Source organism: Macaca nemestrina, chromosome 1 (genome assembly GCF_043159975.1).
Source record: "Macaca nemestrina isolate mMacNem1 chromosome 1, mMacNem.hap1, whole genome shotgun sequence".
NCBI lineage: Eukaryota > Metazoa > Chordata > Mammalia > Primates > Cercopithecidae > Macaca > Macaca nemestrina.
Window position 1 is genome coordinate 7,666,584 of NC_092125.1, and position 26,128 is coordinate 7,692,711.

Here is a 26,128-nt window from a genome sequence, read left to right on the forward strand (position 1 = left end):
TGGCCACAGCCTCCCAGAACTTCTACCCAGGCTGCCTCAGCACCATGTACCGAGCACTCTGGCTCCTCGCGCGCTCGCGTCGCCTTGTGCGGCCTCCAGCCTCAGCCTCAGCCTCGGCTCCCGGCTTGAGTGGCGCTGCCGTGCCCTCGTTTTGGCCCCCGAACGCGGCTCGAATGGTGAGCGTAGGCCGCCAACCCCCGGCCTCCCCGCGGTGACCTTCAGCCCTCCTGCCTGTCGGTCCCGGCACCCGCGACTTGGCGGGAGAGATTCCCCGGGCGTCCGGGCGCGCCAGACTCTGGGCTCAGCGCCTGCGCCGGCGTGGCTGGCCTCCCGGCCTCCGGACGCCTCTTCCAGCGCAGGGATGGAGCCGCAGCTCGGGAGAGCGCTTGGGGAGGGACGGCGGCTGGCAGAGAGGGTCCTACCGGGCCCACTCCCGGCGCCTCCTCGGAGCCCTCCCTGGCGGGCCGAGGCCGGGGCGTTTTGGGGTAACTTAGCTCCTGCTGGCGCGCAGGCCCCTGGCCCTGGGACGCTGCCATCAAGTACAGTGCCGGCGTGGGCGGAGGGTGCTGGGAGAGGGGCAGCTCCCGCACTGTCCTGCCCAGTAGCTGGGCCTTGCTGGCCGGACACTGGCCGCCTGTGGTTTCTGAATTGTGGTTTCTTTCGCCAAGGGGCGCTGCACTGCTTTCAGGCCCTCCAGATGGGGTAGAAGGTTCTTCGAAGATTTTACTTCTTTTGAAATTGCCTGTTCAGTTTGTTGGGCTGACTGTGGTTTCCCCCATACCTTTTGTAAAACACTTAAATTCCGATTACCACGGGCATAGTATTCTGAAGCATGTTTGAGCAGATTGGCTAGGACCTAACGATAGCTGAATCAGTACTTTTTATTCAGAAAGACAGCTAAGAACTTAAAGATCCAAGTTCAGGTTATGACATGCTTACGTAAGCCCTTTTGCTCTTTAGAGCCACCTTTAGGGATGCAGGCTTTTAAAAAGCTTCAAATACATATGTATATTGTTAGGAAACGTTTGAGAAATAGTTGAGGAAGAGTTATAACTCTGCACTCTGGTGTAGCATGAGGTTTGCAATCTAAGATGTAATTTCAAATCTCTGCTTTTCCTTTGAGACTTTGGACAAGTTGTCTTTGTGTCTCGGTTTCCGTATGCAAAGTTGAAATACAGCTACTCAGCAAAATTGCACATGTGAAAATACCGTGTAGTGAGTGCTGATTAAATCAATGCTCCATCTAGGGTATTTCAAAGGGCCAGTACTTTTTCCGGACTTTAAGCTTGAAGATAATTTGTTTGGGTCACTATACCTACTATATACCACTATACTACAGAATCAGAGATGTTTTGCATTCCTCAAACTCTCTGCTCTAATAATTTTAGGGCATTTTAGAACCTTTACATATTTTTTAAATTTATTTTTTATTTATTTAGTGTTTTGTAAAGGGAAGCAGACTGGAGAACTTCTGAATCTATCCTGTTGATGCAAATGTCAAAAAATAGCACTGCCTTGCTCTTAGAATTGTAATGTTAGCTAAAATCAGATGGAGGTAGTTTTTGTTTTTTCTAGTTCTGATATTTTTTGCCCTCTAACCATTCTCAGGTCCAAAATCTCCGTTGGTTTTGTTAAAAGTTCTTCCTGTTGCTAATGTTGAGAATTTCACATAACCCTTGATGCCCTAAGGTACCTTTTATTTAAAAGAACACATACGAATACCTTCAGTAGAAAGACAGTGTTCATTGAGTGCCTTCCACTTATCAGGCCCTGTAAATAAGACAGTCCCTATGGGGATAGAGTTTTACAAACAGTGTTTCATTCTTGTCTTTAGGGGAGATTAAATAAGCAAAGCAGTTAAATAAGCAAATAAATCACACATGAATAATTAGTGTGATCAATACTACAGAAGAGAAAAAGTGCATTGAGAATGAGAATATTTAACAGGCAGACCATGTGTGGTACTGACTTGGTAGCATGATGGCATATATATAGTGTTTATATATATATATATAATGCTTATAAATTTCTTACATATATGAATATACATATGTAATTAATATATATGAATAATGTTTATATATAAATAATGTTTATAAATTTCAAATCATCATTCTTAGACCATTTTCAAAAGTTCTCAGTAAAATAAACTAAGTACACTGAATTAGCCAAATCTTGACCAATAATAAGCATACTCTTGAAATGGAAAAGATTACTATTTGTATTTCAAAGTCTTTATGCTTATCACCAGCATAGTATATTAGTTCTACAATCTGTCTTTAACACCTGATTTAATAAGTTTGTGTGACAAAGGGTTCTCAAGGAAAGACCTGAAAGTGAGGAAGAGAATGAGAATCCAAATAGTATTTTTTCGTCTTTGTGATACTTCTTAAGGTTTCTTTCTCTTTGACGACTGATAAGGTGCAATTGCTTTTGATACTTGGTTTCTTTTCAACTTGTGACAGTGTTTTATTCTTGTCTTTAGGCTAGCCAAAATTCCTTCCGGATAGAATATGATACCTTTGGTGAACTAAAGGTGCCAAATGATAAGTATTATGGCGCGCAAACCGTGAGATCTACGATGAACTTTAAGATTGGAGGTGTGACAGAACGCATGCCAGTAAGTGGCATTTGTGGAAATGTTGGCTTATTTTGGATGAAGTAGGCTATATTCATGAGTGATTTTACTTTATAAATAAGTATTTTTCAGAGTTAAAATGTAAAGTTATTAGAAAAGTGTCTTCATGAGTAGTAAGATGTTCTCTTTCACTAAAATGTTAAAGAACTTTTTGAAGTTTAGCATGCTATTATTTTGAGCCATCGCTTTGAATATGTGGGATTTTTTAAAAATTTAAGGCCGGGCACGGTGGCTTATGCCTGTAATCCCAGCACTTTGGGAGGCCGAGGCAGGTGGATCACGAGGTCAAGAGATCGAGACCATCCTAGCCAACATGGTGAAACTCTGTCTCTACTGAAAATACAAAAATTAGCTGGGCATGGTGGCACGCGCCTGTAGTCCCAGTTACTCGGGAGGCTGAGACAGGAGAACCGCTTGAACCCGGGAGGCTGAGGTTGCAGTGAGCTGAGATCATGCCACTACACTCCAGCCTGGCAACAGAGTGAGCCTACGTTTCAAAAAAAAAAAAAAATTATTTTTATTTTAAGTTCTGGGATACACGTGCAGGATATGCAGGTTTGGTGCATAGGTAAATGTGTGCCGTGGTGGTTTGCTGCACCTCTCAACCCATCACCTAGGTATTAAGCCCCGCATTAGCTATTTATTCTGGTCCTTACCCTTCCCCCCCAGGTCCCCTGTGCTTTGTTCCCCTCCTTGTGTCCATGTGTTCTCATTGTTCAGCTCACACTTGTAAGTGAGAACATGCGGCGTTTGGTTTTCTGTTCCTCTGTTAGTTTGCTGAGGGTCACAGCTTCCAGCTCCATCCATACGTCTGCAAAGGACATGATCTCATTCTTTTTTTTGGCTGCATAGTGTTCCATGGTGGATATGTACCACTTTTTCTTTATCCTTTATTGATGGACATTTGGGTTGATTCCATGTCTTTGCTATTGTGAATAGTTATTTTGGATTTTTATTTGACAGAACTAAAGATTGTCTTTTCATTCTTGCTGGGTATTTACAGATTTTTACTAGGATTTTACAGTTTGTAAACATTTTTATTTCAATATTCATTCTTTTTTTCCCCCACTAATTTAAAACTGAGATTTTTAAAAATTACACTTTCTATTTTGGTTTCAGTTTCCAAAAAAGTGTATAGTACACAGACACATCAAAGTATTACTCTTAACCATGTCTGACATATAATAGATAATATATAAGTATTTATTCAATGCCATATGAATGATTAAATGATGAGAAAACTGTCTACCACATTCAGTTAAATTTAAGATGCCATCAATTAGAAGATGCACCAATAGGTACCACTAAGAAAGAAAAATGCTGCCAATTAAGGTTGTGACTTACCATTGATTACAAGATGCGTCTTGATTTCAGAGATGTTAAAGTGTGAAAAGAATTGAGAAACACATAACATATTCTACTGGAGCCCAACCGGAGTATGAAAAATAGTCAATACAGGATAGGCTAGTAAGCCTAGAAGTAGCCAGGCTTCATCCGGTGAGATATTGTTTAACAGTTATCTTATAAATATGCTTTTATTTTCAATAATTTTAAGTCATTCCTAAGCCTTCAAGACTGCCTCTTGACAGGTATATAGAACTTTACAACAGGCAGCTGAATCTTTGAAGGAAATATCTTTGTCATTGCCATCCACAGCCTTCTTGGTGGTGAGGTAAACATAGTTTGGCTACATGGTTGGGTGAAAAAGGGTACTGACCAATCCTAAAATAATCTCATATTATTCAACTCCAGAGACTAAGGAGGAGGTCAGCCCCAGCCAGTGTTGGTGGCAGTGAGCGTGGCTGCTGTTTTCATTGATCTGTGTCACCCAGCATGTTTTGTGGTTCTGGGGGGGGCATGGTTCCTGCTGCTGCTGCTCCAGAGACAGCACAGCCATTGGGATTGCACACCTGTGAAAGGCCGACACCTGGGGTCTCGATTTTGTCATATTTGACTTCAAGTGGATTAGTTTCCTGAACTTTATTACGTGTAAAACAGTCTGTATGTACTCTAAACTGAGTAGTATGATTAAACTCAACCCTTTTTACTTGAGGTCCAAAGGAAAACAAAGCTAAAAATGATTATGAATGTCTAATGTGAATAAAATAAGAATAAGGTGACCTGTTTTTTCTTTCCAGCGATACATTTTGCCATTTTATGGTGTTCGTTGAACCTCTTTCTGCTGTGAATGACCCTTTTTTATTTTCATGGTCCATAAACACTGGGGGTCATTCACTCCATTCAGATGGCCAGCGTTGATTGGCGTTCACCTTTGCCCTTGGTAGTGGTTCAGCCCACTACCGCAGTGTTTGTTACTGTGGAGATTTAAATTCCCATTTGTTTTCATGTTTACAGTTTTTAAGTTTCTAATCCTGTGTTCCATCTGTCCCCATTTTGTTTGAGTAAAACATTTCTAATGTTTTAGTTACTTAAAATTGAAATTTAAAAATTTTCTGGTTTTCCTTTTCTATTTGCCCCTCAGCTTATACTTACTCTGGTCCAGGTTTATCTGTTTAATGTGTCTTATTTCTTACTTTTCTTTTTTTTTTCTGCTTTGATTCCAGAGCTGACAGGTCTCTCTTCCACATTCATCATTCTCTTCCTTTCCTCCCTTTCTCCCTTCTGCTCTTGGCCCATTCAAACCTGGTGTGGGATCTATACAACAATCCGTATTATTAATTTTGACAAGAACTCACGATTCACTTGTCTTGTAAAAACTAGGTTTTCATTTCAGTTTATCCTTTTCAAGCTTGGTGAGGTGATTTGGGATCGACAATGAAAAGATCTGCACTAGCGGGGTTTTATATGTATCTTAAGCTGTCACCTTTAGGTCTGGAGAATCTTGGGTTTTAAAAAAAAAATTCTTCTGAGCGAAATGTCAAGGGAGTTACTGAGTATTAAGACTTTAGTAGCTAGGTAGAGTATATTGCTTTTTGGCCTTGGGGTAAAATGATAACCCAGTCAGTAACTGGTAGTCTCATACTGAATGGCAGTTAAATGTGTCCCTTATTTATTTATTTATTTTTTTAAGAGGGGAAGGAAATAATTATAATGTAACGTGGGATCCAGTGAGAGAAAATACTGGCTCTTGCTGGTGAAAAGATTGAGTACGATTTGTTTTTATATATAGTGTATGAAATAAACACATATAATTGTGTGTATGTGTGCATAGCATTGTATACATGTGAATATGTGTATGTATATGTATGTGGGAGACATACACACATATATATGAAGAGTCAATGTGTTTGTTTTTATTTGGTTCCTTAAACAAATAGATCTATGATAATGTTGATTCTTGGTTCATGAATTCCTGTCTATAATCTTTCTCTATAACCTAAACATTTTAGAGCTATAGTGTTACGTAAGTTATTGTTTTATGTATAGCTTTTGCATCTGCCAAAATAATAAACTTTCAAGCTTAAGTAAAATAGCAAATTTGAAATATTTTTCTGATTAATTTTAGACCCGAGTTATTAAAGCTTTTGGCATCTTGAAGCGAGCGGCTGCTGAAGTAAACCAGGATTATGGTCTTGATCCAAAGATTGCTAATGCAATCATGAAGGCAGCAGACGAGGTAGGAGGTGATAGTGTGTTTACTTAATAACATCAGACCCATGCCATACTCTGGATGGTGATATGCTCTGGCAGGAGGAAAGGGGAACTGGGAACTCTTGGATTAATGAATTTCAGGGTAGGTGGTAGCATTATTTGTAGTGATAATATTAATATGGTGCTTAAAATGTTACATTGTGACAAAATTTCTGGATGATTTTTATACCTTTTGTTTTTAAGCCTTTTGACTTTCCTTAATGTGTTTAGTTTTAAGAAAATTTTTTGAAAAGATATCGTTTGAACTTTATTTGATTTCTTGTTTTATATATAAATCTTTTTAAAACCAGTTGATTATTTGATAATGCATATTGAGAATGTAATTTCACTAATGTGCTAATAATAAAAGAAGCAATCAGAGGTAACAACTGTATATATAGTGTTAATTACAGCACTATTTATAATAACGAAAACAAAGTAGACTACGTAACTATAGCAGCTACTTATATAAATTATATTTATATGATATAAATATAAATTATATTTACATTGTAAATTATAGAAAATTATTTTTTGAAGATTGGACTGAACAAAGCCTAGCCTATGAGAAATAGGGAGGAAGGTTTGCAAAAATACGTGTATTTTATGATCCTAATTTTGTTTAGGAAAAAATGAACAGAAAACGTGTGTTTTCACACACACACACACACACACACACACACACACCCCTGATTGCATGAGGTAGAGACTGGGAATGAACAGAAAATGTGTGTTTACACACACACACACCCCCCCCCACCCACCCACACACCCCTGATTGCATGAGGTAGAGACTGGGAATGCCAGCATGCTAATAGTCATAATTACTGAGCAGTAGAACTGCAGTGACTGTTTTACTTTTCTCAGTTCTCAAAATTTTCTACACTAATCACATATTTTTATATAACTAGAAAAAAGTTTTATTTTAAAGTGGACCAGTTGTTCAAGGTAATAGATTTCTCAAGTACTTTCTGATTTTTTAAGCTAAAATCATTCCAGAAGACTGTTAAGCACCCACACTTTACAAAGCACACCATCCAAAATCTAACACATAAGCTGAACGTATAAAAATACAACAAAAATAGGGGCAAATCTGGGCAGTGTTTATTTCTACATTTGGTGATTACTGCTCATTGGACATCTGTGCAATGAAGTAGCTATTAGTGAACTCACAGTTTCAAGTCACTAGCTCATTATCATGCTGACTCTGGCAGTAACATCTGTTGGATATTCCTGCTGAGCACCACCAACAAATACATCTAAAGACTAAACATATTTGCCAGCCTGAACAGGTGGCCCTCTATTAGAAGAGGCTGTTGGAGAAAAATAAGAAAGCTTTGATTCCCTTTCCATTTGAAACCAGTGAATTGTCATACTATTCAGTATAGATAATATTTCACTTTTTAAAGTATCTGTGGTTGGAGCAAGTGACGCATCAGAAGCTTAGATCTGTGGGTCAACTGTATTCAAACTCTGTGTCATAATCAGCAGGTCATTTAGCATATGGAAACAATGAACATATTTAAAATAGTTTTATAAATAGAACTTAATTATGGTTGATTAAAGTAGTGGAATGACTATTATTTCCTTTTTTAAAAAGCTCATTTTTAACATTTTTTTCTGCAGGTAGCTGAAGGTAAATTAAATGATCATTTTCCTCTCGTGGTATGGCAGACTGGATCAGGAACTCAGACAAATATGAATGTAAATGAAGTCATTAGCAATAGGGCAATTGAAATGTTAGGAGGTGAACTTGGCAGCAAGATACCTGTGCATCCCAATGATCATGTTAATAAAAGCCAGGTCAGTATGCGAGCTTTTCTTTTTTTTGTTATAAATTGAAAAGCATACCTGAGATTTTTCTTGTAAAACAAGCTTTCACTTTTTGACAAGAAGAGTTCATTATTTAATGGATAAGGTTTATTATGGTTGTTACTTCTTTTAAGAATCTTGGCTTTATGTTTCAATCCTTATAAAAATTACTTTTAGGACACCTGAATTTAGTATATATGTATTTTTTTATTGTTTAAAATTCTATTTTGAAATAATTTTAGATTTGTAAGAGAATTGCAAAGATAGTTCAAATAGTTTCTATATCCCTTCACTCAGCTTCCCTTAATGTTAATATCTTATGTAACCATAGTACATTTATCAAAACTAAGAAATTAACATTGATACAGTACTCTTAGCTAAACGACAGACTTTAAAAAAAAACTGAGGATTTCCTCAGTTTTTCCACTCAGGTTCTTTTTCAGTATTCAGTCAAGGCCATACGTTACTTTTAGTCACATGTCCCTTAGTTTCTTCCAATCTGTGACAGTTTCTTGGTCTTTTGTGATTGTCTCAGTCCTTTGGGGCTGCAATAATAAAATACGATAGATTGAGTGGTTTATAAACAATAGAAATTAATTTGTCACAGTTCTGGCAGCTAGAAGTCCGAGGTCAGGCTACTGGCCATTTCATTGGCTTGGTGGGGGCCCACTTTTTGGTTTGTAGATGGCCATCTTTTCTGTGTCCTCACATGCTGGAAGGGACAAGGGAGCTCTATGGGGTCTCTTCTTCGTAAGGGCAGTAATTCCATTCATGAGAGCTTTGCCCTATGACCTAATCACCTTGCAAAGGCTCCATCTCCTAGTACGATTACCCTAGGGGTTAGGATTTCACATAGCAGTGACCTTGACACTTTTGAAAGTAGTGGCGGGGTATTTTGTAGAATGTCCCTCAATCCTGGTGTGTCTAATGTTTTCTCATTAGACTGAGACTTCTGAATTTTTGAGAAAACTATCACAGAAATAAAGGGCCCTTCTCATTGCATCATATCAGGGGTTTATGATAGCAACATGACTTGTTACTGGTGATGTTAACCTTCATCACTTGGTTAACCTGGTGCTTGCCAGGTTTCTCCATGGTAAAATTATACTTTTTCCTCTTCTATACCCTGTTCCTTAGAAATAGGTCACTAAACCCTGCCTGCATTCCAGGCACTATATTTCAGTTTCTAGAAGGAGGAGTATCAAAAAGTTTTGGGGCTTACGTTAAAATCACTGTAGTAATTAATAGCGCTATCTTGAGGCTAGGCAAACATCTTCTTTTTCCTTAAACTTTTTCGCACTATTTTTAGCATCCATCAGGGAATCTTGTCTACAGCAGTTCCTTCTGTGGTGTTTCAGTAGTGATTTTCAGTTTTCTTTATTTGTTCTACATTTGTTGGTTGAATTTTTCTGCAAGGAAGATTTGTTCTCCCTGTCCCATTTATTTGTTTATTCAATTATTTGTGTATAGCAGTATGGATTCATGGTTATTTATTTTATTCTTCAGGTTATAATCCCATACTTTTGTTGCTTAAACTCTTTCAGCTCTGGGAACCCAATTCATTTTGGCTCTTGTGTCCTTTTAGGCATGCCGCCATCCTTTTACTTTTCTTAAGTGTGTTCTGACTTTCTGGTACTTCAAGATGCTCCAAACTCATTGTCTTGTATTGTTTCTGCCCCAGCCCTAGAAACAGTCATTTTTCAAGGAACTGTTGGAGAATTTTTATTAGAAAATGATATTTAGAAACAGATCTGGGTGCTAGGTGTACTTTAATATATTTTTAAGTAGTAAGGAAGAAGTTTTTTCATATACATTCATTGTATAAAGGATTTTCCCGATCTAATACTTGCCTTTAAATATGAATTTATGTTTTATGTATACCGAAGTCTGAAGTCTGCCTCAGAAGGATATAGTTATAGATGAAACGTGATTGGCTACATGTTGATAATTATTTAAACTATTTGAATTCAGGTGACAGGTACATAAGTGTTTATTACACCATTCATCCTACTTCTTTTGTAAGTGCTTTATATTTTGCATAGTAAATGTCAAAATATATAAATAATGTATCTTTTTAAATGACAGCATACTTTTATATATATATGTGTGTGTATGTGTGTGTGTATGTGTGTGCGTGTGTGTATGTGTGTTCAGAGATGGTGCTTCACTCTATCACCCAGACTGGAGTGCAGTAGCGTGAGCATAGCTCACTGCAGCCTCAAAATGCTGAGCTCCCGCGATCCTCATGCCTTAGCTTCCTGAGCAACTGGGACCACAGTCACACACCATCATGCCTGGCTACTTTAAAAGTTTTTTTAGAGACAGGGTATTGCTCTGTGTTGCCCAGGCTGGTCTTAAATTCCTGGCCTCAATTGATCCTCCTGCCTCAGCCTCCCAAAGTGCTGAGATTATAGGCATGAGCCACTGCACCCAACTTGATATTATGTTTTAAAAGTACAGGGTCAACAGTTGAAGAAAGAGCACTGAGTGTATACTGCCTGCTTAGGTCTTAGGTTTGCCAGTTGCTAAATATTTTGGCATCTATACATCTCTTTGAGGGCTTGTCTTTCCTATTTTTAAAGTGGTGATCTACCTCACAGCATTTTTCTAAACGTGATAAATAAAGAGCTGTTTCTGAAAGACTGTATGCACTGTATATTCAGTTATAAGATATATAATTCAATCATTGATGTAATTTGATATAATTACAAGATATTCAACTACATTGAAGTTATTACTGCTCTCTTCAAGTGTAGTTGTTAACTATACTTCTCTGTATTTTGCTGTCATTTATTAGCAGGCAGATACAATACTTATTCTATGTAATACATAATACATTCAGTATACTTAATGTGTATAATACAATTCTGAGTATGTGTTAGAAACCAGGATGCTGCTTATTTGATTCTATAATAACTTACCTATGACCTGCCACACATAAATGTAACTGAGCTGGGTTTTGAGTAGTTACTTGGAGAGTTTCTTAATTGAGAAGTTTAATACAGAAGTTTGTTTTCGTTGCCTCTGATTTAACATTTTATATTTCTTTTGAAAAATTTCCAACAGAGCTCAAATGATACTTTTCCCACAGCAATGCACATTGCTGCTGCAATAGAAGTTCATGAAGTACTGTTACCAGGACTGCAGAAGTTACATGATGCTCTTGATGCCAAATCCAAAGAGTTTGCGCAGATCATCAAGATTGGACGTACTCATACTCAGGATGCTGTTCCACTTACTCTTGGGCAGGTATAGGAGTTTGACTAATTTTATTCAATTTAGAGCTTGGTACAAATGGCCAATGTGTCATCCTTGAAATCTGCCTGGCTTAAAAGGCCAAATTTGTAACCGTCAACTTCAGTGACAGAAGTTGTTCTGTTCAACCAATCAGTAATTTTTATTGACATCCACTTAGAAGAAAAGCAGAGTGTACTGGCTGTAAGTCAGATTCAGTCAGACTGCTCGGGTTCAAATCTTAGCTTTGCCGTGTACAAGCTATGGGACCACAGGAAAGTCATTTAGCCTTTCTGTGCCTCAGTTTTCTGAGCTACAAAATGAGGAAAATAATTTGTCTTTCATAGGATAGTTGTGAAGCTCTAATACATTTATTCATGTAGAGTGCTTAGAAACATGCCTGACACATAGTAAGTACCCGTTTATGTTAGCTACCATCATCACCACCGTCGTCATTGTCATCTCCATCAGTATCATTATGGTTTTTCTTTTGTCTTTCTTACCTAAATTAGTAGATTATTTAAAATTTAATCTTAAAGTGATTAAGTAAGGTAGATCTTTTTAAGATGGTTCTGGCCACATGCGAAGGAGATACTACTCTCTTCTCCAAGATATTAGAAAGTATTTTCATGTTTCTTTATCAATACCTTAAGGAATATCTAATAGTATATATTGTGAAGGAAATGTAAGGAAATACGGGGAATGACCTTTGTCTTAGTAAACTCACAGTCCAATTGGGGTAGCTTAATTTCCTTATGAGGAAATTAAGGAATGATGAAAACTTGAAATGAGTAATTGAAAAACAAATGATGGGACTGAACTGAACTCACTGGATTAAGTTGCTTCTTAAGGCCGTGTCTCATTTCTCTTTGCGTCATCAGTACTTAGGACCATGCATAATTTCTAAGGAGGAACAGTATGTGTGTTTTGCAACTTTTGAATATTCCTCAGGTTTCTAATTTTAACCTTTTTTTGGTGTTGAAAACCACAGTACTAAATACCATTTGGGCCATGACTCAACCTCCTGTGTAAAATCATCATTCTTCCTGTTATGACAAAAAGTTATATTTTTCTGTTTGACTTTATCAGAAGCATTTATACTTGCTTTTATTGGGATTGTAAGTTCGTGCGTTGTTCCCCATCAAAGTGTATTTTATAAGTGAATCTGTTGTGTTCATGTGTGTGAGTGTGTGTGTATACACACAGTTATGTGTTGCTTAACAAAGGGGGTATGTTCTGAAAAATACATTCTTAGGCGATTTCATAGTTGTGTGAACATCACAGAGTATACTCACACAAACCTAGATGGTAGGGCCTTCTATACACCTAGGCTATATGGTATAGCCTTTTCCTCCTGCGCTACAAACCTGTGCAGCATGTTACTGCATTGGATACAATAGGCAATCATAACACAATGGTCAGTATTTGTGTATCTAAACATATCTAAATGTAGAAAAGGTACAGTAAAAATATGGTTTTATAATCTTAGGGTACCACTGTTTATGTGATCTTTCTTTGGCTGAAACATCATTATGTGGTGCATGACTGTATATGAGTGATGTTATATCAGATGCATCAGGTCTACCTATAAAGAGTTATATCTTTTGAAATGTTATCTTTAGAACAGCATGAAATCCTAGGACTTATGGTTTTTTAGTGTTTTCAGGCAGGAAAAAAGGATAGATTTAGTGTAACCATATATCTTGGCTTGCCCAGTTAACTCCCAGTTTATGCCTTTTGTTTCTGCATAACTATTAATAGAGCCCTTTCTGTGTTCAAAACATAAATTCTATAGTTGCCTTAATTAAGGCATGTCATAATTTGGGAACCAGTGCCGACACTGGCACATTGATGCTATGATTTGACTCTACTGTTACCTCCTATTCTTTTTGGAAGGTCTTTGAATGCAAACTGTTACCTTCCTGTGCTATTCAGTGAGTCCTTAGCTTCCCAAGTCTCTGTAGAATGTCTTCATATTTCCTGTAAGGTTGATACACTGAAATTGTCTAGAGAGTATTTCTATGTTTGCATTTTTTGGGGGGAGATGAGTTACTATTTTTTCTTCTACCAAAGTTGTCTGAGACATCCCCCAAAAATAAGAAATGACTTCATTTTCTTTAGTAGACTGCAAGTAAACCAATAATTTAGTGTAGTAAAGTTGTTCTTTTTAAAGTGTATTTCCTGTGCTGTTTTTCTTTGCTTTCTATTAAAAGACTAGATGATAATAAATAGGCTGCATGTTATCAGTGGCATTGTTGTTCCTTACGGTTCTACAAACCCTCATCCTTTCCTATACTTTGCTCATCATAAGATTTGAAGTAGTATAAATAAAACTTGATTAGCTTGTAATTTAGTATTCTGAAAGGTATTTTTAAAAATTTCTATTTAATGCAGTTAGAGTAACTTGTAAGCTATTAGGAATTACTTATTCTTACCTTAATTTTCTTTTCAGGAATTTAGTGGTTATGTTCAACAAGTAAAATATGCAGTGACAAGAATAAAAGCTGCCATGCCAAGAATCTATGAGCTCGCAGCTGGAGGCACTGCTGTTGGTACAGGTTTAAATACTAGAATTGGCTTTGCAGAAAAGGTTGCTGCAAAAGTGGCTGCACTTACAGGTTAGTGATCACGTGAATTATTTCTCATTTTCGTTTCTCATTATACTTGGTCTCTATATTTTCTGAGTGTTCCTGTCTTGAATTCTTGTGAATTTAAAGATAGAAATAATATTTTTCCATCAAACATGTGTTTCAATTCTGTTTCTGAAGTTATAATGTTAATTCTTTGGCTTTTAAAAAATGTTCCTTATAGAAGTGTATACAGCATGCCATTAAAATCTACCAGTGTTAGCTTTTTTTACTAGTTTTCAATTAGTTTCCCTTTGAAGTTTTGAATAGCAGTTTTCAAAATAGACAGAAAAAACTGAGTGTTGAGTAAGCTATTTGAATAGTAAATATATTGTAGACAGACTTCTTTTTTTTCTTATGTCATGCTGTGATAATTCTTTGAATTATTGACCTTTTTGAACCATGTCTTTTCTTTAGTAGAGAGAGTACTATACTTTAGATAATGATAACTATTATTAGGGCCAAGTTGTCATCTTCAGAAAACTCTTATTAAGATGCAGATGTTACCAGAGAGTTAGGGTAGAGATAATTATACACTGCACGTGATAGTTTACCAGCTGATTTGTCTTTAAAGCAAATTTTAATAGAAGAGAACTCTACTTTTAGGGTTTGGCAAATGTAGATTTATAAAATTTTTAACATGGGGATTATTAACTGAGAACATCTAACTCATTTTAGCACCCTGTTTTTACAGGGGATCTTGTGGGCTCCTGGCTAGTGAAGAGGATAAAGCACAGTAAAGTGGACAAAAAAACTTTTAAAAATTGTACTAGGGGCCGGACATGGTAGCTCACACCTGTAATCCTAGGACTTTGGGAGGCCAAGGTGGGCAGATCACTTGAGGTCAGGAGTTCGAGACCAGCCTGGCCAACATGGCGAAACCCTGTCTCTAGTAAAAATAAAAAAAAATTAGCCGGGCATGTTCGCGGGCACCTGTAATCCCAGCTACTCGGGAGGCTGAGGCAGGAGACTCGCTTAAACCATACAGGAGGAGGTTGCAATGAACCAAGATTGTACCACTGCACTCCAGCCTGGGTAACAGAGCAAGACTCTGTCTCAAAAAAAAACAAAAGTGTTAGGAAAGGAGTATGGAATAAACTAGAATGAATTCCCACATACTTTTTATCTTAAGCATGGTCAGGCATCATATACATGTGTTTGCAGTAGGATTGTGTTTTTTTTTTCAGTACATTTATTGTGCTTGTTATTTAATCTTTTAAATGTAGTGCCTGGCCAAGCACAGTGGAATTACACACCTATAATTCCAGCACTTCAGGAGACCAAGGTGGGAAGATCACTTGAGCCTAGGAGTTTGAGACTAGCCTAGGCAGCGTGGCGAAACCCCATCTCTGCTAAAAATTAAAGAATTAGCTGGGCGTGGTGCTATGCATCTGTAGTCTTAGCTACTCTGGAGGCTGAGGTGGGAGGATTGCCTGAGCCTTGGAGGTTGAGGCTGCAGTGAGCTGTGACTGAGCCACACTGCACTCCAGCCTGGGCAACAGAGTGAGACTCTGTCTGAAAAAACTTAAAAAATGTAATACCAGATTCTTTCTACTCCTTTAGGACTTTTTTAAAAATGTAGACAAAATTTGAGTCTTAAGTAAACATTTTTTTCTGAAGTAAAATTTTTATTTTTTCATTATTGGAACTTTCTGTTTAACTTGCTAACAGTAGAAAAATGTTTAACTTGTTCACCCATATAGGATATTTTTTCTTTTCTTTAGGCTTGCCTTTTGTCACTGCTCCAAATAAATTTGAAGCTCTGGCTGCTCATGATGCTCTGGTTGAGCTCAGTGGAGCCATGAACACTGCTGCCTGCAGTCTGATGAAGATAGCAAATGATATTCGTTTTCTGGGCTCTGGTCCTCGGTCAGGTCTGGGAGAACTGATCTTGCCTGAAAATGAACCAGGAAGCAGTATCATGCCAGGTAATCACATAGCTAGTAAATGTTGGAGCTAGAACTTGACTAGATCCTAGGCATTCTTAGCTATGGAACATGTCTCTTTTTGTTTAAAGTTATCCCAAAGCTGGATACGCAAGGCATGCTGTTTCAGCATGTCTGTGGTCCTCTGATCAGGACTTCTGGCCACATCACCTAACAAGATAGGAAAAAAGAATCTGACTTAGCAGCAAGTAGTTTGAATCCCACATTCAAACAGGCTGTTAAAGTGATCAGCATGGATTGAATAAAAAGAAGTCATACCAAACTTATCTTATTTCATTTTTTGCATTGCGTTATGTGCTTGTTAGATATAGCAAGTGACACAACAGTGTATGTCTGGATTTCAGCAAGTCATTTGATAGATTCGCATGATAGTCATTGATTCCAGTGGAGAAGCGTGGGCAGTGCTGGCAGATGAATGTAGCTGGGTGAACAGTGACATTTCAGAAGTGACTAATGAAGTGACTTTAGTCTAGAAGAATATATTGGTAACAAGCTGAAGGGCTCTGCCCTTCAACACTTTACTGGTGACTGAGGGTGAAGGAAGAGAATAAATGCTAATCATATTAGCAGTTAAAAGAGTTGAGACAGCAGTACTATGGATGACAGAACTGAGTGCCATAAAGGCCATTGTAGCTTGGGCTAAAACTGACAATGTGACTTTTAATAGTGAGAAGGAAAGGCCTGACTCTAGATTTTTATAAAAATTATGGATCTGTAGAATAAGAAGAGATGAAATTTTGTTTTAAAGTACTTCATGTTGAAAAATGACATAAGGGTTTAGTTGATTGCAAATCCAAGGTGATTGCCAAAAGAAAGAGACATGGGGAGTCACAGATAAAGGAAGTAATCTGCCCAATAATCTTTGCAGTGTGTTAGCTTGCACTGGTCAGAGGAATCTGGGTTGATTCAAACTGGGAGCTTGTCCAGGGAGTATGAGCAGGGAAGTGGGGTTCCGGAGACTCATGTGATAAATAGGGAAATTGTAGCTTAGCCTCGCCTTTCCCTAGGAAGCCTCCCAAGTGTTAGTGAAGGGTTGCTTTTATAAGTGTTCTGATAGCAGCATGTACTTCTCTGTATTTACCCCCCATAATTGCCAGCTCTTCCTCCCTAGCCTCCAAGTTCTGCGAGGGCAGGGCCTGCATGTTTCTTATTCACTGTAGTGTATTGAATGTCTGGCTCCATAAATACATATAGAATGAATGAAAATCATGAAGGCGGAGAACTATATTTAATGTGTAGTTGTGGCTTCTCGTTAGCCATTGAATGATTCAGTTTGTGGCTACCCATCCTGCTTTCCCTGGTTGGTTTGTTTCATTTAATTACACTGATGGTTGGGCCTTGCTTTATTGTATATCTTACTTTATTTAATGAAATTAGATTTCTTTATTCCCTGATTATTTGCGTAAATTCTAGTCTTACTCTGTCATTGTTGGTTTTCTTGAAGGCAAGGTGAACCCTACTCAGTGTGAAGCAATGACCATGGTTGCAGCCCAAGTCATGGGGAACCATGTTGCTGTCACTGTCGGAGGCAGCAATGGACATTTTGAGTTGAATGTTTTCAAGCCAATGATGGTAAGCTTTAAATCTGATTTTTAATGTGTTTTGACCAATGTGTTTTAATGTGTTTGGCTTATTATCTTGGTTTTGTATTTCATAAAGACTTCTAGTGATTCCACATTGGGTAGTTGGGTGACATAAGTAGCAGTTGGAAGTCAAGCGTTTATTAAGTTACCAGAATAACCCTAGATATTAGAAATTAGTTGATTTTTAACCTAAGCGATTTGATGTTTTTTTTAATAGCCCCAATTTAAGAAAAATAAAACGCCTCCCTGTATGCCTGTCTCCTTCTCATGTTGCTGCTTTCTTCTTTCAAATTCAGTCTTCTTAAAAGGATAACACTACTCACTTTCATTTATGCTATAGTCACCACAGCCCAGCATAGCCACTCCACGCTTGAATTATTCTTCCAGTCATTGGTGACTACCTCAGTCCAGCTGGCATTGCACAGTTAGTTCTTCCTTTACTAATAGTTGATGTTGACTGTCCCTCCTTGAAACATTCTTCATCCCTGGTTTCTTGAATGTTTTTTCACCAGTTCTCTTTCTGCTCCCTGTCAGACTTTCTTTCATTGTTTGGCTTTACCTTTCCACATACTTGAAAACATTGTGTCCACCCAAACTGTTCTTTTTCTTTCATCTTTACAAAGATCATAGATGCATCACGTCATTTCTCATGTAGTTTCCTCAGCTTCAGATAGTGGAGCTGTTGCCATCATTTAGAGTCTTTCATCTGGACAAAGTGTTACAGCTAAAGTTTATTAGGGGCTTACTTTCTCTTGGAATATGTTGTAAATTCTAATTTTAATTTGATAAGAATACACAAATGACAAATATTGAGTATATTTAATATATTCACTAAATGTTTATTGAGTACCACTTTCTATCAGGCACTGTACTGGATACATAATAGAGATAGAGCAATGAACAAGACAGATTTCTTGCCCTCATGGAATGTGTGTTCTAGTGATAAATAAAAACGCAGGCCACACTTTGGGAGGCCAAGACAGGCAGATCACGAGGTCAGGAGATCGAGACCCTCCTGGCTAACACGGTGAAACCCCGTCTCTACTAAAAAATACAAAAAACTAACTGGACAAGGTGACGGGCGCCTGTAGTCCCAGCTACTCGGGAGGCTGAGGCAGGAGAATGGCGTAAACCCAGGAGGCGGAACTTGCAGTGAGCTGAGATCCGGCCACTGCACTCCAGCGTGGGCGACAGAGCGAGACTCCGTCTCAAAAAAAAAAAAACGCAGGCCAAAGCAGAATTCAGACTTAATTTTGCTCTCAGGTCAGATTCCAAACAGTTAACACTGGATACCCAGCATTTATAGGTGCATAACAATAAATGCCTTGTTAATCTTTGTAAAAATTTATTTTTAATATAAAATAAGGATAATCAATATTTGCCTTATTATAAGGTCATTAGTAGCAAATTAAAACTTAGATTATTGTGTCTTAGCATCCATTGTTGGAAGTCTAGTTTTCAGACTGTGGAGTTTTAGACCAGAGGATATTAGGATGTGGATATATGTTAATAAAAAATTTTGGAAATGTTGCCAAAAACAAAAAAAAAAAAGGTCAAAACAAACTAATTGATTTTATCCTTTTTTTTTTTTTTTTTTTTAACATTATATGAAAAGTTATTTTACAGTGACTGGAGTATTTGTTTGGTTAAAGCATAGAAAACCTGGAATTTTGGTGATTATTAGATTATGCCCTAACATTACTAATTGCCTCACACTCATGCTGAACTTTCGAACCTCTGCATCTTTGCTGCTCTTCCTTCTACGTGAAAGATTCTTTTTCCTTCTCTGGCCAAGTCCTCTCCATAAAACAGGATTTCACCAGTTCCAACAACTGGAGTTAATTTCTCTTTCTCTATGTTCTCTAACACTTCAGACCTCTGTTTTAAATACTTGCTATGGGCTATTTTGTGTTTTAGTCATTTTGTATTTATGTCTTTTTCACCTTTTTTAGATTTCTGTGCCTTCAAATGTTCATACTTTCTTTCACATTTGTTTCCTTGGGTATAGTGCCTTAAAATTTGTAAGAGTTCTATATGTTTATTGAATTGTGTATTTACTATCAACCAGCAAATAATATGTTATTGGATAAAAAACATGTTGCCTTAGTAATGTTTCTCTCTCTCTCTCTCTCTCTCTCTCTCTCACACACTCTCACTCACTCAAAGATTAAAAATGTGTTACACTCAGCCAGGCTGCTGGGGGATGCTTCAGTTTCCTTTACAGAAAACTGCGTGGTGGGAATCCAGGCCAATACAGAAAGGATCAACAAGCTGATGAATGAGTCTCTAATGTTGGTGACAGCTCTCAATCCTCATATAGGTAAGTGTTTAAGGAATAATAATATCATTTTGAATGCAAAATTAAAAAGCTGAAACATTTTTAAGAGACAAGTGGATCAATGTTTGAGAACAGCAAATTTCTTTTAATATGGTTTTAGTAAAATCTTAAAATATTTGAAATTGTGTGGAAAGATACTATATGACTTGTATGGTGTCATAGTTCTTTCAAAACTTGATCTATTATGCCTCATTTTATTTGAAATATATTGAGAAGTAGTAGTTCAAACTTATTTTAAATTTAATGGAATTCAGATGCCAAATATTCTATGCAGACCCTTGGGGAAGGTTATTTGTAAGACCTTCAGTGGGTAATGTCACTAGGTGGCACTGCTGATTAGCAATATTGAATGAACTCATTTTTCTACCTTCCCTAGATCTCTGCAATGCTTTAAATTTGTTGTTTTATTCAATTCAGAAATGGAAAGTTACAATTAAAAGAAAAAGTTTATGTATTCATTGCTTATAGTGAAAGGGAGGGAGGAAAATGCAAATATTTTGTCTAAAACCATGCTATTATATCATAAGCCTTTTTTGGAACTATAAATATTTCATTATGTAGAATCAAACATACAGATTTGGGTAGTAGACTGACCATAGAGATCCCCATTAAATAAACTATTTTCACTTTCGTAGATTTTGAGGCATTATGTTGCATTATATTATGATGTGTTAAAAGCCTTTTTCTCATTCCTCTTTTCTGCTAAGCAGAGGTTAATATATTTTCTGACTTTCTATTATAGAACAAGTTATGATTCACTTATTTGGCATAATATGGCTACTGCTTCTATAATCTTGAACTTTCAAGGCAAATTTTATATTCCTGGTTTCACATCAAGCTATAATTTCAGTGTTTTAAAATTAGAGCTCACTTGACTCTTTTAGGTAGCTCTGAGCCCAGTATGATATCGGTTTTTTGGTATGGTATTGAGATTGGTAATAATGTTTGATCCATTTAAAATTATGATACATCAGCTACATCTGGAAAAACCCAAAGGGTAACCCAGGGGCTCGTGTGAGCAGTTTTCATCAGATCTTTACTTCAGAACGTGTTGCCAAAACTTTTAAATTAGAGGTGTCTCCTAAAGTTGAATGACTGGTAAATCTTTCTTGGAATCAACTTATTGTGGCATAAAAAGAATTGTTAGAGGCCATATGAGAATGAGATGGGTCAACACCACGTCACTAGTTGACTTGGTGTGAGCCTTACAACCCTCTGAATCATGGGTTCCTTATATTCTCATTATGTACCAAGCTGGTTGTTAATAATGTCTTGTTGGACTTGACAACAGAAATGCTTAGACTTTAAAGCTATTATTAAAATAAAAGTACTGGATATATATTGATCACAAGAGTTTAACCTATAAATTCTTTCTCAAAGCATTTCTGCTTTAAGAAAGATGCCCTTTTCAGTAAATGGCATCAATAAATGCCCTTTCAGATCAGTAAATGCCCTTTTCAACATATTTAGCATTCATAAATTCAGTTAAGTAATAAAAGTAACTATGCCCATACTTTCTTTTATAGCTGGTTAATAATTGTGTATTGACACATGCCATCTTGTTGATGATCTGTACTGCCTCAGCAAGCTTCTTCCTTTTGGTCATATTTCTCTGATCTTGTTTTTTTATTTTCTCTCCCTCATTGGTTTCATTTTTATTCCTGCTTTTTCTTCTTGACTTAAAATATGTATATATTAAGACAAGACAGCTTGCAGAACTGGCCTGCCCCCACTTTTATTAATTTGAAAAGCAAATAACTCTGAAGTAAACAGTATGCTTGCGATCTTTTATGCAGTCTGTATTTCTGCCCAGACTCCCTATTTGTGTTCCTGTAACGTCTGGGAGGAGGCCAGGGGATAGAAGCCATTGCAGTGGAGAGCCATGTAGAGAAGAGCCATTGGAAGCAGCTCTGGAAACGCCTCTCCCCAGGCCCTGCCTGCCCTTGCCTCACTGCGAGGACTTCTCCCCTCTCAGAGCCACTCACCACAGTTGCCAGATGTGCAGTGCTGTATTTTCTGCTGGACTAGAGCATTTAGTTTGTTAATGTTTCTTTAGAAAGATAATTGTTTCTAGTTAAATATGTTGTTTGAAAAATATACCCAGATGTATATTTTTATGTCTTGGTGCTATAATTTCTACTTTTTTCCCCTTATATATCTAAGTTAGTGGAAAATTTCAACTTAGGAACAAATCTGTTGGAGAAAGTGAGGCATGTTTAAGTGTTTATCTCTTAAGAAAAGTAAATGTTCAATTCTATATAAAAAATGATTATTGAGATAATCACTGTTAACTATTTTTAAAAACAAAAACATGTCATTTAAGAGGCCCATATAGCATCAATATCAAGTAAACAATTATGTCACCTTCTGCTTTAGAAAACCAAATGTCACTACTAACCCATATGTCATCTTTTTATTTTTTTCTTCAGGGTATGACAAGGCAGCAAAGATTGCTAAGACAGCACACAAAAATGGATCAACCTTAAAGGAAACTGCTATTGAACTTGGCTATCTCACAGCAGAGCAGTTTGACGAATGGGTAAAACCTAAGGACATGCTGGGTCCAAAGTGATTTAAATAAATTTATAATGAAAATAAACATGTATACAATTTAAAAAAACAGACTCCCATTTCTTAAAAATGGATAAGTTTGAAAGGAGACTGCTATTGAACGTAAGTATCTCTGGCAGAGCAATTTGATCAGTGTATAAAACCCTGGGATGTGCTAGGTCCAAGGTGGATTAAACAAGTGTAAAATAAAATACATTTATAAAATAAGGAAAACAGACTTAAATTTTCTCCTATGTTAATTGACTTGTATTACAGTTGAATCTATGATATTTGTGCATGTTGTCTTTATGACTTCATAAGTTACCAATTTCTAAAGCGTTTCAATTTTGGGGGTTATTGGTGGTTTAAAAAATTGCCCGATTATATCTTATCTCATTCCCAAACCATGTCCTTAGCTACCTTTATTTTCCTTTGATTTGGTGACCAAGCCCTTCTGAGTGGGGATGTATATGTGTGTGTGTGTGTATAATAGGATAGGTTAAGAAAATTGGTACATACCTATCCCGTGTGTTAAAACACACACATCTATCCCTCCAACCTTATTTCTGTTACCACAGAGAGACCAGATCAAGGCCAGGCATGGTGGCTCAGGGACACTGACTTTGGGAGACTGCGCTTTGGGAAACTGAGGCAGAAAGATCACTTGAGCCTAGGAGTTTGAGACCAGCCTGGACAACATAGTGAGATCCCTGTCTCTACAAAAAATAAAACAAAAATTAGCCAGGCTTGGTAGTGTACGCCTGTAATCCCAGCTACTCAGGAGGCTAAGGTGGTAGGATTCCTTGAGCCCAGGAAGTCGAGGCTGCAGTGAGCCAAGATCGCACCACTACACTCCAGCCTGGGTGACAGATGAGACCCTGTCTCAAAAGAAAAAAACAACAAAAAGACATTGGGTTAAGAATTATAGGACAAGGGTTAGAAAGATAAAGGGAAGATTGGAAAGAAAGGAAAGATGTCCTGAAAGTGCGTCTTGTTCATCATCTCAAGTGCTGAGATTTTTTAGCAGAAATTCATTTGAAACAACCTTAGGGGATTTTGAATTAGCAGTTATAGGGAGTTGCAGAATAGGGTGACCCAAATCCAAAGCTAAGGAACGTATTTAAAATAGAACCAACCTCTACTATGCAGGGAGTTGGAACAGGCATTTAGTTTATTTTTTCTTCCTCATATAATAAGTAACAGGATCATAAGAGAAACTCTCATTAACTAAAACATCTCATCTATAAGTAGTAGTCTATCAGGTACATTTTTAAAAAAATAGGATACTTACCCCTAATATTCTTGGAAAATCAGCCACATTAACACCAGCTCCTCTGTCTTAGTTTGAAGTAGTTGCTTTATATAGAATTTAAAAGTAATTTAAAAAGTTTTAGAAACATTGTGATGAAAGATGAAATTTATATGTTTCTGATTTCTTAAGCGTGAATGGTCACTATTAAAAGGCGGTTCAAACTTTGAAAACTGAACTATAGAGAACCTATAGGATCTACTTTTTAGCTCGTGCAATACTGTCTCTGCCAGTGTTTTTCAGAGGGTGATGCGATGATGCTTGTGTAGCTTTAAAACAAAGCATGCTTTCCCTTGGCCCATTCTGTTTGTTTTTTTAAAAAAGATTTTTATTGGAAAATAAAATCAGCTAGATTGAATAGCAGTGCCTGGACCCCAACAACCAAACTGGCATCTGATCTGTAGTTGTGAAACAATGTATCCACTATGATGCTGAATGTTTTGCCTTAGCAGGCATTCTCAGTCTAAATAGGCTGTCATTTGAGGGTCACTAGAGACACAATGACTTATGTAATAAAGATTACAGCAGATCAAGTTCCTAGCCTCAGACGGTCTTTGCACAGCTGTCTGATATATCCCAGCATATTATAGGCTATCATGGAATCCTTTGAGTTGGCAATCATCTTTGTGTGATGTTAGTGAAGTGAAACTGCTTTATGATGCAATCTAAATAAGGCTTTTAGAATTCCCTGCTGAAGGGTTGTACCAAAAGTCAACTTCCATGTTTTTCACTAGGGGCAATTTTGTCTCCCAGGGGACATTTGGCGATGTCTGGAGACATGTTTGGTTGTCATCGCAGAGGAGGGAGGTGCTACTGGCTCTAATTGGGCAGAAGCCAGAGATGCCACTAAACGTTAATGCACAGGAGAGCCCCTCACCACCCCGCCCACAGCAAAGACTTTTCTGGCTCAAGGTGTCAATAAAGCCAAGATTGAGAAACTTAAAACCAAAAAGTATGTCTCTGTAAATGCTTGCCATTCAGTTAGGCTTCACTACTTGTAGGGAGAATAGGGACAAGGGGAGTGTGCTGGGGTTGCTGTGACTTTATTCATTGAAATTCTAAGGTGTCTTAGAAATGAGCAAGAGCAAGAAAGTGAAATATTAGCTGATCATGGTGCTCATGTCTTAGAATGACTTATTCCCAGCAAGGTGTCCAAAGATGTGTGCCAGATAAACTCCATGGGGGTCAACGCCTTGCAAAAATGTCACACTAAAGATGGAGACAAAAATAATTCACCGATCCCTATAAGCAAACCTGAAGGACCGGGGGCTTCCCTAAGCAGACAGATTTCAAATGGGGAAAGTCCTGGGACTTATGAATGAACTGGTTGGTCTGGGACTACACCCAGCTCAACACAAGCAGCAGGGAATTCATAGAAAGCCACCAGCCAAATTTACTCTTTCTTTTAATGGTTCAATTTCGTAAAAGCAACTAATATATATATATATATACACAAAATTTTTTGAGAATATTTCATTCTCAAGATTATGCATGGCTATGTTTTACTTTTCTCTTCTTCCTCCTCAGTGGTCTTTGCAGCAGAAAGAAATCTGGGAGAGACAAATGTAATAATAGAAAAGGGGTGGTATTATAAAGACAAGATTAAAGCTGTTAAAGTGAATTATTTTTCTTTTAGGAGTAAATTTATTGAATTGACCACGCAGCAATTAATTTTTGAGCAATTGACCTAGAGCTTCCACATGCAATATGGGTCAGGAGAAAGAAACTGCTGATTGTCATCTGCCATTTATGACGTTAAGAAGCAGAGCGCTGAGATCATGTGTGTCAAGCCAGGTCGGTGAGAGACCTTTGTTTTGGTATCATCTGATCATCCCGGAGATACCTGCTGAGATTTCACCTTGCTCTTCAGGGCTTTCCCCAAAAGACTAACACTGGGTTCCCAGCCACAGGCCAGAGTATTTTCACTTTTTCCATAAAACTGCCTACAATCTTCTTTAAGTTGCATTTATGGTTAATAAATGTAAAATGTTGATATTTCCAATGAACTGTGTTCTACAGAGTTCTACAATATTTTTCACTGGGCAATTAGTCTCTACAGTTGCTGATGTACCTGAAAACTTCAGAGAAAATTCTACTAAATGAAAGATACTTCCAATACCATTTTTTTGTACTGAAATGTATAAATAATACTCTCTTTTTGCTTCCACTCAGACTAACTTAATTTGATGATTAAAAAAAAAAAAAAAAAAACCCAGCACTTGTCAAATAAAATGTTCCTATTTATGGTTAATTTGCCATATTGAGATGCTGCAAAATCGTAGGGCTTCTCAAGTGATTTATTCCAATAGAGAATACAAATTTGTACAACATTATAAGTCAGAATTTCATCAGATAATTTTTTTCAAATGTAAAGATTTTTCTTTTTTTTCCTTCCTTATTGTATTTTTTTTTTTAAATTATACTTTAAGTTCTAGGGTACATGTGCATAACGTGCAGGTTTGTTACATATGTATACTTGTGCTATGTTGGTGTGCTGCAC

At 37.3% G+C, this 26,128-nt stretch overlaps 1 protein-coding gene across 1 annotated transcript; it reads left to right on the forward strand.

Annotated features, from left to right (window-relative positions):
* The first annotated feature begins 11 nt into the window (after positions 1–11).
* On the forward strand, positions 12–22,568 carry LOC105474650 (fumarate hydratase). The gene is made up of 10 exons (XM_011729464.3): positions 12–176; positions 2,486–2,620; positions 6,105–6,215; positions 7,856–8,032; positions 11,108–11,290; positions 13,728–13,893; positions 15,627–15,830; positions 17,293–17,420; positions 19,598–19,751; positions 22,199–22,568. Exons 1-10 carry the CDS (start codon positions 45–47, stop codon positions 22,339–22,341), a joined length of 1,533 nt encoding a protein of 510 aa, XP_011727766.2. The 5' UTR covers positions 12–44; the 3' UTR covers positions 22,342–22,568.
* Positions 22,569–26,128: the final 3,560 nt, after the last annotated feature.

Excerpts from the sequence above, each read along its gene's own strand:
- LOC105474650 (XM_011729464.3), top strand. The coding sequence starts at position 45 with ATGTACCGAGCACTCTGGCTCCTCGCGCGCTCGCGTCGCCTTGTGCGG. Across the intron at positions 11,291-13,727 it reads TTCCACTTACTCTTGGGCAG|GAATTTAGTGGTTATGTTCA; the intron begins GTATAGGAGTTT and ends TTTTCTTTTCAG. Across the intron at positions 15,831-17,292 it reads AGGAAGCAGTATCATGCCAG|GCAAGGTGAACCCTACTCAG; the intron begins GTAATCACATAG and ends GTTTTCTTGAAG.